This window comes from Aspergillus mulundensis (genome assembly GCF_003369625.1).
Source record: "Aspergillus mulundensis strain DSM 5745 chromosome Unknown scaffold_2, whole genome shotgun sequence".
NCBI lineage: Eukaryota > Fungi > Ascomycota > Eurotiomycetes > Eurotiales > Aspergillaceae > Aspergillus > Aspergillus mulundensis.
This window is the reverse complement of record NW_020797890.1, coordinates 1,228,834-1,242,633: the sequence shown is the minus strand read 5'-3', so window position 1 is coordinate 1,242,633 and position 13,800 is coordinate 1,228,834. Positions and strand designations below refer to the sequence as shown.

At 32.0% G+C, this 13,800-nt stretch overlaps 1 protein-coding gene across 1 annotated transcript; it reads right to left on the bottom strand.

The window, feature by feature from the left end:
- Window positions 1–3,262: 3,262 nt before the first annotated feature.
- DSM5745_03075 (VIT1/CCC1 transporter family protein) lies at window positions 3,263–4,173 on the bottom strand (the record flags this gene model as incomplete). Its single annotated transcript, XM_026745091.1, has 2 exons — window positions 3,263–3,782; window positions 3,812–4,173. 2 exons carry the CDS (start codon window positions 4,171–4,173, stop codon window positions 3,263–3,265), a joined length of 882 nt encoding a protein of 293 aa, XP_026605957.1.
- Window positions 4,174–13,800: the final 9,627 nt, after the last annotated feature.

Below are 13,800 nucleotides of genomic sequence, written 5' to 3'. Positions count from 1 at the left end.
CGACTGTAGCATCCAAGGCCTACTCTGGTGACTGGTAACCGCGGAAGGCTCTTTTTGGTGATAAGGATGGTCTGACATCAACATCGAAAGACCCTCGGCCTCAGCTCGGAAATCGGATATCGACACGGCCCAAGCTCCCGTCGTAAAACTCCGAGATGGCAGAATGGCAGATGTTCAGCTTGCCAACCCCATATTTCACATGGATAACTCGGTGACAGTCAGCAGTCAGCACTAAAATGGAATATGCGCTGCTGCTGAACTGCAGCAGGGCTTTGATCTATCGATTGGGCGCACGAGACCACCGAAAGAAGAAGTCTGGCATAATACGGGAATACGGGTTATTGATACATGACGGTATGACATAATTACAGCACGATACCCACGATGGACCACGGTAACCGCTGGTCAAGATCTTATGCGCTTCCAGACCGAGTCGCTTGCTACCAGTGCCGGTATTATCTAGACTCTGGAGCCATTATTTGGGCTGATGATGACCATGGTCAGAACCATGCGGCCGCTGGCCATGCGCACAAAGACGCGCTGCGGATAAACGGGTCAGTCAACGGCGCAATTTACTACAGTTTCAGAATTGATTAAAGAAGGACGAAAGCGAGGCTTCAAAGCCTCCTTGCGTCCGGAACTAGATACTGGTTGCTTCTTTACTCTGTATTTCGGAGGGTAAGACTGTGCATTGTCCCCATTCAGCCCTCGTATTCGTTCATCAGCTCAGCATGTTCGGACGTCGTTGGCGCAAACTCAGACTATGCAGTGAGACTTGGGCATGAAGTCATCGATGCATACCACCAAAATGGTAAGAGCATGCAGTCTTGGAAGACATTGTATTAGGCTTCTCCGTTCTTTACTGCGCTATAAACGTGCCGTTAGGTATATCAAGCACAGCCCCGCCAGGGCTCAGCGATGCGATGAGGCTCGCATCATCATCATCACCACTCTTCAATTGAAGGTTCGGCGCAGCTGGACAAGCATCAACCAGCATGATTCATCATCGATACCTAACGTATCTAGTATAAAGTCTCGGCGCTCGATCACGGGCGGGTGATTTCATCCCATACATCATCATAAGTCGACAAACGGGCGAACGACATGATGATACAAAGTGGATCTCAGCCCTGTTGGCATCTTGGTTGCGGACTCAACTGAATCGCAACCAGACCGATGCCTCCGGCGCTGCTTTCTCGCCTCGAAGTGGATAGCTGCATCAAACCGGCATCAGCTGAATCCCTTTGTTCAGCCCTCTAGATGATAGTACTGGAGACTACGGAGTACCAATGAGGTCATCCCCGCTACTGGTGGAAGTGTCGGTCGAGGACCTCGGCCACTTCGAACCACCCTGGCATACTCTATGGACTGATCATTGCTCCATTGGCCATTATACAGCGCATAAATTATACGCTACACGATCTTCCATCAGCTTTTGTTATGATGATGCCGCGCAAACATTCCCATTCCTGCGCTCTGGCTTTCTGTCCACGGTCCAAAAAGTCTCGTCTGCATTGTCTTGCTAAGCCTCGTGGGTTCCTGACTCATGTTGATTCTGTCGCTGGCCTGTCATGAATCTTGGTCTATATACTCGTCACTTCGCTGAGCCCGACCGCCGCTATGTTATACATGCACGTGGGAGAATATTGTCCGATCATCGATAAGTCCGTCTCACGCGGCGCCCCCCAGGGCAAAAGAAACAGGGAACAACCCTCCGGTCCGTCGAAATACCAAACTCGTGCTACAGTAGATATCATGGATTCCCAGTTGAATCGGTCTCGTTCGTTATACGCCGATGCAGACGAACTAGCAACTTTAGCCAGCATTGCAAACCTACACTCCGCGCCGCAACTATTCTCTACCGTAAACGCGCCTCGAAAGTCGGAAGCTGACCTCGCTGTTCTTGGCCCCTAAACCAAACGTACTCAGTCAGTCTGCCAGGTATGTAGTCTATGCGCCGGGAAGTTGGAACCTGTCCCTGGCAGGAGTACTTAGGACCAGGGTCGCGAATTCTCAGGAGAGACAACATACGTTAATGCTCATAATTACCGTGTGTAAGGTACGCCGCCTTACATGCTACTCCCCACGTCTGGATATAAACCGGTGCGGTGTCTGTGTCTGTGGCAGTGCAGGACATGTCCAGCCCCTTGCGTGGTCGTTCACCCTTCCATGATATCTGGCACCGCCCGTATTCGTAATCATCATCAGATCAGGCACAGCCGCGCAGCACAACTGTGGATCTTGACGGTTTAATTAAACTATCCAACTATTGTTTCATGTCGTCCGGGCCGTTTGGAGCTCCTCTTTTCGCCCCTGGCTAGGCAGCAGGTTATTAATTCGTGGCTTATTCATAATCCACTTGACAAAGGTACTGTTACTACGGAGTATAAGCATGCGATTTTACAGGTGGGTTCAACTTCGCGGTCTATCTTACGAACTACATATATGGAGTACTCCGCAACTCAGCCTCCAACCCTTAGCTGTGACAATATTAGTCTATGGGCGGGTCATGACCGTATTCAAGTACAACGGCACTCCGCAAAGGGGATGGGTATATGGAACTCGGCTGCCTAGGGAGGTCGTTCTATCACCCTTCCTATTTCGGGTATGTATGGGTTTGTACTAGCAAGGGGGCAGAGTGTACGATACATCGTGCTTACTGATGTCGATGCCAATCTCTGCCTTGCCGTTGGTATGCATAGCTGTTGAGTTGTCTGGAGTCTTAACGAGTGTCCTTTCGAGTTGGTCTCAGGGGATGGTACGTGGCCGACATACCTGACGTACCTACCAGGACAGTATTAGTCCCTCTTATGCAGCGGAAATATACTACATAGAAGCTTCCTGCGGAGGAGATAGAGAGCAGCCGAACTATATACTTTTATCGTCAATAGAAAACCCAGCCCTAACCTGGAAATGGCTTCATGTACAGTGAGGAGGCGGTTTCAACAGGTACTTCAGAACACCTGTTGTTGAAGACAGCCGCACGCCCCCACCTCCTTAGGATAGGAAAACACCGATTTTACATAAGAAGCCCGAGCCTTTCTGGCTTCTATACTCCTGCAAATGAAATTCGGGATCAGAGAAATTTTAGGGCGTGTGGTGGTAGCAGACAACCTTGTCATTTATTGATGATTATCCTAACTCCATCCATCTATATATACATCTTAGCTTTTGAACCCCAACGCCAGATCCATAGATCATAAATGCAGATTGACACACTTCACATCTCTTCATCTCGGGTCATGTTAACAATGTCCATAACTCATGCAGAACCAGCGCCCAGCGCCTGAAACCCTTTAACCAGCCCCATTGCACAACCCGCCGCAACACCGCCCACTATAACCATCTGCAGTCCGCCCCATGCTCCCTTCTTTATGTTTTTGCTTCCTCCCCAGCCGCTCACGAAGCAAGTCTTCCCATACCCAAAGAGAAACAGCGCAATGGCCATGGTCGCAATACTCCACTTCAGCGCCAGAAACGCCTGGTCTGGTCCAACGAAGAAGTATGGGAGGAGCGGAACAAACCCGCCGATGAAGTATGAGAGGGCGATCGTAAGGGCGCAGGTAAAGGCTCTGGACCCTGATGGTTCGGGAAGGGTGTGCTGGAAGGTCATGAGGAAGGAGGGAAGGTGCGGTGAGGACGTCAGGTGCGTTGTGAGTTGGGAGACGAGGTGGTCGGGAAGCTCGTAGGGGGTGAAGATTTCATGGATTGTTTCTGAGACGGAGGAGGGTGCTGTAAGGGCTGCTTTGGTGGTTTCTTTAAGGGTTGCGTGGTAGGATTCTCTGGTTTGAGTCAGTATACGAGGGTATACAGGAAGTCATCCGGGAAGATGTACTCTTCGCTCTTCGCACCGAGATACCCGCCCAGACCCATTGAAATAGCACCGGCAATGAGCTCCGCAAATCCGCCAAAGACGACGACTTTTGTGTCCCCCAGTGCGGAGAGGCCTGCCGTGAGGGCGAACGGTACTGTCATGCCGTCCGAGAGGCCGATTATGGCGTCGGATATCACTCGTCCATCGATGAACTTGCTGTTCTTAACATCGCGAGGCTTGACTTCGCCATTTGTGCTCTCTCCGTCGCTTGAGTTAGAGAGGTCTTTCTCGATGTCGTACTCCGATTCTGTAGTGGGGGAGAGGAGGCCCTTGAGGGAACTGAGGGAAGAGAAAGACATGTTGCTGCTGTACTGCACTCGGCTCGACCGGTTCAAATCTGGCAATCTCACAGACGACAAACCCCAATAAAGCTGGATGCACGACTGTCAGTCCAAACTTATACCAAGCTCCAGCTTCTACCCCAACAGCATGGATCTAGAAGACAAGCGTGGAGCTATCTCTCGGTTAGTCCACTATCCACCTACCAGACGGCTCTTATTGCAAAGGGCATCTTGCACGAAAGACAGCTTCGAAACTGCCCTCGTGCCTGGTAGCGTGTTCTCCGGCTGGCATCGAGCTTATCAGGTGCTCCACGACGCCAGGGCCTATAACGGCCGGATGACCAGCAACGTGCTGTTCGATCGCCGGTCATGAGGGGCCTGCTCTTGGCACGTGGGGATTCAATTCTCTTGATTTGTTGCCTGGCAGCGTGATGCGGGGAGACAACCAATCAGAGAGACGCTGTTGGGTCCAAGCTTTCAAAGGAATCGGCTTGGCGTTGCACCGGGCGGCTTGATCCTTGTGACTCTGTGCGAGGAAGATACGGCAAATTGATAATAGAGGAAGGGGATTGGATGGTGAGTGTATGCAGGGAAGGCTGGGATTCTAGAGGCAGGTCTTAGGTACCGAGGTGCACTACAATCACCCCGATACTAGGAGTACGAGTCTCTAACCCTAACATCGTCGTCTCGACCATACCCACCATTAGCCCATCTGTCTATTTGGCTCTTATCTCTACAACGCGGACTCACATTTTTCAGTGCAAAGGTGGCAAGTCCGGTCTGTGAGGAATTTCTCGTTTCGCAAACAACAAGCAATGTCCCTTGCTTAACTGCTAGGGTCCCGAGTCGTCACCCGAATCCCCGACGTACTGTGTATCCCGGTAGACAAAACTATACAGGCATCTTCCGATGTTTGATGCTTATGCATCGATCTACTTCTTGAAAGATGACCATATAGACATAGAATCCATTGCCCTGTAAGAAGCCAGGTCTTATACGGAGCGGCGAAGTAGTGCCCGGCCGGATATATATTCATGTCTTTACTCTACGCGGGCCTCGGGCCAATAAACATCCCGACTCAATGTAGCAGGCCAGCCTGGACGCAAAGGACCCTTCATGGTCTCGCTCGTCGAGTCTAGAACAGATACCTGTTGACTATTGATGAGAGAGCCCCTAAGCTCTGCATAGTAGGCCCACTGCAGTGGGACAGGATCAACAGCTCTATGCTTGACGCTAAATGAATCGGATAGCACCCTATATTAAGCGACTGAATAAGATAACACCCTAAAATAGCGCCGTTCTGGACTCGTCACACAACTTGCCTAGTAATTTATTAGTAAACCTGTTCTCCACTGCTATCCCCCGACTGAACGCCCGCCCGCAGAGGCCTCGTACGCCTGCCAGTTCCTTCCTAACACGGCCAAATTAAAGCTATTCAGAGAGAAGATTGTGGCGGTCATAGCAAGAGCTGCAGTAGATGTTGCGGAGGCCTCGTACGCCCGCTAGCTTGATCCTAAAACGGAAATTAAGGCTATTCAAAGCGCGTTCTGGCAACTTAGTGACTGCGAAGAGATCTTAGGGGTAAAGGCCTTGGTAGTAAGAAGTTAACATTAGCCGCCGCAAGTTCCTATTAGCTACAGGGTGTTTTTAATAGGGCGGTTTTTACTAGCTAAAACACGGTGTTATACTTTATTAGGCTTAATTTTATACAGGTGCTATTTTTGTCAAGGTCGGCCACCCCAACGGCATCCAATACTGCCGTCGGGCACCGCCCTGACCCCTTTTTTTTATTAAGAACATAGTTAGCCTTTAAAGAATTATTAATAATATTATAAATGCACTTTTAAATTATTTACCTTTAATAATAGTAGCATGTCTTTGGACATAACTAGTTAAGTAAATAACTTAATAACTTAATTAGGCACGCTAATTAAGGTTAGGCTAGTAAATACTAACTAAAAAATTTTTAGTATTTAAAAAGCCTATAAATCTTTTTTTTTTATTTTTTACCCTTATCCCCTATTTAATTTACTTTATTATTTACTTGTTTATTTAGTTATTTTATATTAAACTAAACAACTAATTAAACTCCTAAACTTTTAAAAGTTATCTTTATTTAGTGGTTGGCTAATGGTTTTTTTTTAAACCTTTTTTTTTTAACCAACTAATAAATTTAATAAATTTACTTTTTTAATTTTTTTTATAACTTATTTTTTTTAGTTTTTAATAAACACCTTTACGCAAACTTATTTTTTTATTTTTAAATAATAATTAACAATCCTAAATAATATAAAAAGGGCTTAAATTAAATAAAATAATGCTTTAATAATATTAGCCCACTAGCTAAAGGTTTTTTAGTAAATTAAATAGTAATTTATAAGAAAATTTAACTTAGGAATAGTATTTTTTATTAACTTTATAATATATTATATAATTATTTTATTCCTTATTTAATATACCTATTTTTTAGTATAAGATATTAACTAGTTAGTTTTTTACTAGGCTATAAAAAACCTATTATTTTTTGGCTAAAAAATAGGAAATACGTAAACTAATAAATAAAGGGCATAAAAAATTATATATCCTGCACTTATTAATTTATTTTTACTAAAATTAAAATAATTTTTAGGCTAAACGCGCGCGAGTTTCTTAATATAAACTAATAATATTATTACTTTAAAATTAACCTTTAGTTTAAAACTAACAGGGTAAAAGTAAACTACTATAATTAAAAATAATAATTTAATAATTTTATAACTACTTATTAATAATACTAGCTAGCTATTTAACTTAGCTATTAGTAAATATTTTTAAAAATTATTAGTATATTTAATTTTTTTTTATTATTAATATCCCTTTATTTTTTAAACTATTTACAGGCTTATTTACTTTTTTAATTATTACTTCTTAACCTAGCTTATTTACTTCTTAGCCTATTTAAACCTTTATATTTTTTACTAGGCTTATTAAATAATAACTAAACACTTTAATAGCTTATAAACTAGTAAGCTAATAAACTTAATTAATTACTAGCCGCTACTTATAGTATTATTTAAAATAAATAATAGTAAAGCTAATTACTAAACCTAGGTATCCTGTAAAGTTAATTACTAAACCTAAGTATTTTATAAAATTAATTACTAAACCTAGGCGTCCCCCCGTCTTACTAATTATAAAAAAGGGGATAATATTATTAATATTAATATTAATATTAATACTAGTTTTTAAATTTATAATATAAACTTAAATTTAAATTTTTAATAACCTTTTAATCCTGGCCTATAATAAGTAAATTAATAACTTTTTAATTCTAGCTTTTAATAAGTAAATTACTAACCTTTTAATCCAGGCCCCCAACAAGCAAATAAGGATTTTAAATTAATTTTATAATAAAAATTAAATAATTATTTAAAAATTATTAATAATAAGCAAGCCGCTTTTAAAAGATTTTTAAAAAAGAACTTTAAAAATTTTTAAAAAAATAATTAAACTAATAAAACGCAGGAATTAAAGAATATATATAAATAAAATCTTAAAAATATATATAAAGTTTTAAGCCTAGTTTAATAGCTAAAATCTTATTTTAAAAGGCTAAAGGCTTACCCGCAAGCACCTTAAAGGCAAGAATTAAAATTAAAACCCTTAAATTCTTTTTATTAAAACTAAAAAGGCTTAAAAAGGGGACGCGGATATAAAAAAGGTAAAGATAGATTTATTTTACTAGCTAATAAATTAAAACTAGTTTCTTAAAAAAAAATCTTAGCCAGCTAAAGCTATACTAAAAAAATACTATTAAAAAATAAAAAATATTAGTTACTTTTAGCTTGACAGGGTTAATAATAAAAGTTTATTAATAAAAAAATAAGGCTTAAAAACTTTTTATAAAAATATATACACCTTTATAAACTATATTCTTAATATAGTAATTCTTTAAAAAAAAGCGGTAGTAAAAATTAATATTTATAGTTGTCGCAGGTTCACGATTTAAAGGGTTCATAATATTATTAATTGTTGTTAAAGGCTAGCTAAGTTAGATAAAAGAAAAGGGTGTTAGGGCGGTGCCCAACAGTAGTATTAGTATTATTAATAGCTGATATTAACAAGTCCCCCATATAAAAAAAGGCGGACGCCCTTATTTACTAAAATAAAAAAAAATAAATTAAGGGTTTAATTATATACTATAAAAATAAAAAAAATACAAGAGCTTTTTAAGTTTAGCTAATATAATAATATTAAAGTAATAAAAATAAAAATATTAAAAGCTTTAAAAATAATAAAAGTAAAAATAAAAAAACTAGGCGCAAGCAAAGGTAATTTAATTTAAAAAATAATAATTTACTTAAAATAAGAAGTAAAAATTTAATTTTATTTTAACCTTTTTAATATTAAATATAGCATATTTATAAAAACCTTTAAAACCTAATTTTTTATTTAATAAGCTATATTAATAATAATATACCTTTAAAACTTTAGTAAAGCTTATATTTAAGCTTTTAAAAAAACTTATATAGTCTTATAAATAACAAGGTATTTTTTTAACATGTTTAATATTATATTATAATTAATTATTAATAAATTAAGGTTTTATATGCTAGAATAAAGTAAAGTATTATAATTTAAGGCTATTAAGTAAAATAAAAACTAGGTTTTAAGTAATATTATTATTAGCTTTTTAATAATAAGGGCAAGTAAAATTATTAAAGCATGGGCTAATAAAGTTAAACACATAGTAAAAATTTTAAAAAATAATATAATAAGTATATTTAAAGTAATTCCTTTTTATAAGGTAGCAGGAGCAGCCAAAGTATTTAAAATTTTAAAAAATACTTATATTAATTAAGGGACTAGCACTATTAATTTATTAGCTAGCTTTTAATTAATAATAAAAATTAGCTTATTAAATTTAATAAGCACTTTTTTAAGCCTTTACTTTTTTTACTTAGTTACTAATACTATTATTATTAAAATAACTAAAAAAATTAAAGCATTTTTTTATTAGTTAATAGGCTATATAAGTAATTATAGTTTACTAAAAATTATAAAACCTAGTTTTAGTTATAAAAAGTAAAAACTTAGGCTTTACTACAGGCCTAAACCAAGTATACTAGCTAGCTTATATAAAAGGGTAAAAAAATTTAATAATTTTTAACCACTAGTAAATATATATAAAAAAATAAAAAAAATTTAATAATTTTTAACTACTAGTAAATAACACGTTAGTAGCCTAAATATTTTTTTATTTATTAATAAATAGGTTTTAGGCCGCCATGTTCCGGATATTCTTAGTACTAAAAATAGGCTTATTTAGTACTATTCTTACTTTTAAAAAGGCTACTATGTTTTAAATATTTTTAGTATTAAAAATAAGCTTATCTAGTACTATTTTTACTTTTAAAAAACTTTATTAATTTATGGCTTTGCATAAATTTTTTTAAGATATTAATAACCTCTTCCCTTTTTAAAAGTAGTTAAAACGGCCTGAAGTTTTTGCTTTTTAAATAATATTAGGCTAATTATTAGTTTATAAGTTAGTAGTTTTTAATTATATTTTATTAAAGGTAGCATTATTTTTAAAGTTATTTTTATTAATATTTAAATTAGGAGAAATATTATTAAATTTATTAAAGTCCTTATTAAAGTCTTTTTTTTTATTAAAGTTATTAAAGTTCTTTATATTAATATTATTCTTTAACTTTATTATAATTAGTTTAAACTAGTTAATTAATTTTAACTTTAAATCCTTATTTATATATAATATTAGGGTGCTTTTAGCAGTTAGTCCTAATTTTTAATACTTTTTTATTTTTTTAATTTTTATTATAAAAGGTTTTATTTTATTAAGGCTTAAAATTAATAAGCCCTTATTCCTGCTATATTAAGGCCCTTAAACACTAGTAAAAAATATATTTTTAATAATAAATTTAATAAATCTTAGTTTACTATTTAATAAAAGCCATAAGTAGTAAAATTATTAAAAAGTAATAAATATAAATAACTTCCTCCCACTACTTAAGTAAACTTATTATAATTTATTTTTTTATTACCTATATTACTAGGCCTCTCCCTAGGGGAATAATATAAATAAAAATATTTAAAATATAGTAATTTATAATAATAATTAAAAATAATAATTAAGAGCTATTTATTTTAATAATTTTAATAAAATATAGTCTTAGCCTGGTAATAAAGCTAAATATAAAATTTAAGTTTAATATACCTAGTAAAATTATATTTCTTAATTTTTATATTTTAGTAAATACTAAATTTTTACTATATAAAACTATTTATTTATAATATATAAAAAACTAGTACTTCCCATGTGCATAAATTTATATAATTAAGTTAATAAGCACTTTTTTTATCTTAAAATTACTATTAAAATTAAAATTATATAGGTATTTTTTATACTTAAATAATTTATTTATTATATAAATAATAAAAAATACTTTAAGGTTTAAAACTTGTGTCCCTTTTAAAAAAAAGCTATAAATTTTAGGATTTTTTACTTACTTATTTAATATAATTATAAGCTTTTTYCCTATTTTTAAATTATTTAAATTTATTTTATTATTTACTACCCGCGTTCACGGGCGGTTATAGTTATTACTATTATTATTATATATTTAATATATTAAAAAGTAATTATAATAATTATATTACTTTTAGTAGTATTTCACGCAGCCCTTTTTATTTTTTTCCTATTTTTTATTTTTTTATTAATAATATTAATATAATTCTGCTTTTAAATTACCCTAAGTTTTTTTATTATTAATAAGGGTAAAAAAAAAGCTTTAAGGTAATAAGTTATATTACTTACTAAAGTAAGAATTAAAAGGCTTTATTTAAAAAAAACATAAGCTAATAAAAAAAAAGCTTAAATAAATAAGAAAATTGCTTAAAAAAAAGAAGTTTTAATTATTAAAATAAGTTAAGTAAAAGAGATTTAATAAATTAAGCCCCGCTTAAAAATAAGTTATATTAAGTAAAAAAAAGGGAGCTTTAATAAAGCTTAATTGCTTAAAAAAAAGAAGTTTTAATTACTAAAATAAGGGGAGTAAGAAAGATCTAATAAATCAAGCCCTGCTTAAAGACAAGTTATATTAAGTAAGGAAAAAAAGAGCTTTAATAAAGCTTAATTACTTAAAAAAAAGAAGTTTTAATTACTAAAATAAGGGAAGTAAGAGAGATCTAGATTACTTAAAAAAAATAAAGATTTACTTACTAAAGTAAGCAAAATAGTTGCTTACTAAAATAAAAAAAATAAGAATATAATAAAATAAAAAAACTTTACTTATTAAAAAAAATAAAAAAACTATAAAAAACTACAACATGGGTGTTTAGAAAAAGGTAATATTTAATATAAAGTAAGGTAAAAAAATAACATAAGAAATTAAGTAAATTAATAATATAAATAATTATGTAATACTAAAATAAATATAATAAATATTAAAATAAATACTATAAACTACTTTAGGTAAGTTTTATTATATTTTTTAACTAGCTTTTTTATACCTTTTAGCTTAGCTTTTAATAACCACTAGTTATTTTTTACTTTATAATCTATTTAGTAAACTAGGTACTTTATTACTAGTATTTACTTATATTTTATATATATTATTTTTTTAGTAATTATTTTTTTTACTTTATATTAATTCTTATTAAATAAAAAGCCTTTATTAAAAATAGTACTAGGTTTTATTAGCTATTAATTAAAAAAGTTATTTTAAAAAAACTTAAGTATTTATACTAAGATAATAAGGTAAATTTATTATTTTTTTTAAAAAGTTTAGTTTATATATTAATTAACTTACTTAGTATATAATATAAAAAAAACCCGTGAATTATTAACTTAGTTTTTTTAATATTTACTTATTTATAGGGATATTATAACCTTAATAAAGGTATAATAATACTTTATTATTAATAATAAAAAATATTACTTAATATTTTTAGTTATAGTGCTTTTTTATTTAAATTATAATAAATAATAAGGCCTTATAAGTATTTTAATATATAGTAAAAAATTAATTACCTAGGTATTTTAATAAATTTTAGGCTTAATAAATAAGTTAGCTATATATTAATTTATAAGAACTTTACTTAGTTAAGGATTTTTTTAAGCTATTAAAAGCAGCTTATATTAAAGGTAAAAGGTTCTTTTATAAAATTTATAAATTAAAATATAAAATTAGCTAGTAGCAAAGCATGGTTTTTATTATTTAAATTACTTTTTTAAACTAGCTATTTATTTATAAATAATATACCATGTTATATAATTATTAAATATTAAGTGCTTTAAATATTACACGCTAAAAATTTAAAATAAACTTTAAATTTTAATTTAAAATAATTTTTTATAAAATACCCTAGTTTTTTAATTATATAAATTAAATTAATACCACGCCTTAATTTTTAGCTTTTTATTAAAAGTAGCCTGGAATTAAGCTAACTTATTTTAAAAACTTATTAACTAGTATTAGGATTTAATTATACCCTTTATTAATTATTAATAAGCTTACTATAAAATCTATAGTTAATATTTTATAAAAAGTGTTAAATATAATAATAAAATTTAGGAATTTATAAGGCTTATAATATAAAATATTTAATAATTTATAGGGGCAAAATATAATATATTTTTATAATTTTATTATACTTTTATATATAGCTAGGCCTTATAATTTTAATATATAAGTTTTTAAGCTAGTATGGCCTTATTAATTATAAATAATTATAAAAATATTTTTAAGTAACCCGCGGGGAATAACTAACTAAAACTTTTTATTATTTTTTTATAAATAAAAAAGTTTCTTAACCACCTGGTAAGGGATTAAATAAGATAGTTTTTTTTTTTATTTTACTTAAAATAGCAATAATAGCCGTGTAATAAAAGTTATTTTTATATTTATAGTATATTTTACACACAAAATTAAAATTAATATAAATTTTTAAATATCCTAGTTAGTGTTATTACTATTATGGTGTTGCAACTGCGCAGTGTTATAATAACGCAATCCAGCGGCCTAAGGCCGCCGGGCGGAGGAACTTTAGTGCTAAACTAGCCGCGTGTTAAGGCGGCAGCTAGTTATATAATATATAAAATATTAAGTTTAATTTTAAACTTTAACTTAAAAAAATTAGTAATTAGTTCCTATTATAAATATATAATACCTTTTTTATTATAGTAATTTATATTTTTTTAAGCTTATTATAATATATAAACATAACTTATAGTTTTAATTATTTTTTTTTTAAAAAAAAACTTATTTTATATAATAGCTAGGTAATAAACTTAATTTTAAGGGCTAGTAAATAATACTTTAAAAAAGTAATTATAAACCTTAACTTAATAACTAATTAATATACCTAAAAAAAATTTATAAACTCCTAATTAAAAAAACCCTAAAAATACCCTTATTATTAAACCCTAAACTATATAAAAAATATTAAAATATAAAATACCTAACCAGGGGCAGGAAAATAAAAATAATAAAAAAATTATTAAAAAACTATAGGTAATACTAAAAGTAATTTTAGTAAAAAAAAAATTATAAAAATAAAAATATTATAAAAAAAAATACTAATAAATTTATGCTTAAATTAAAAAGGCACGCTAATAAATTACAAAGGCTAAAGCTAACTAAT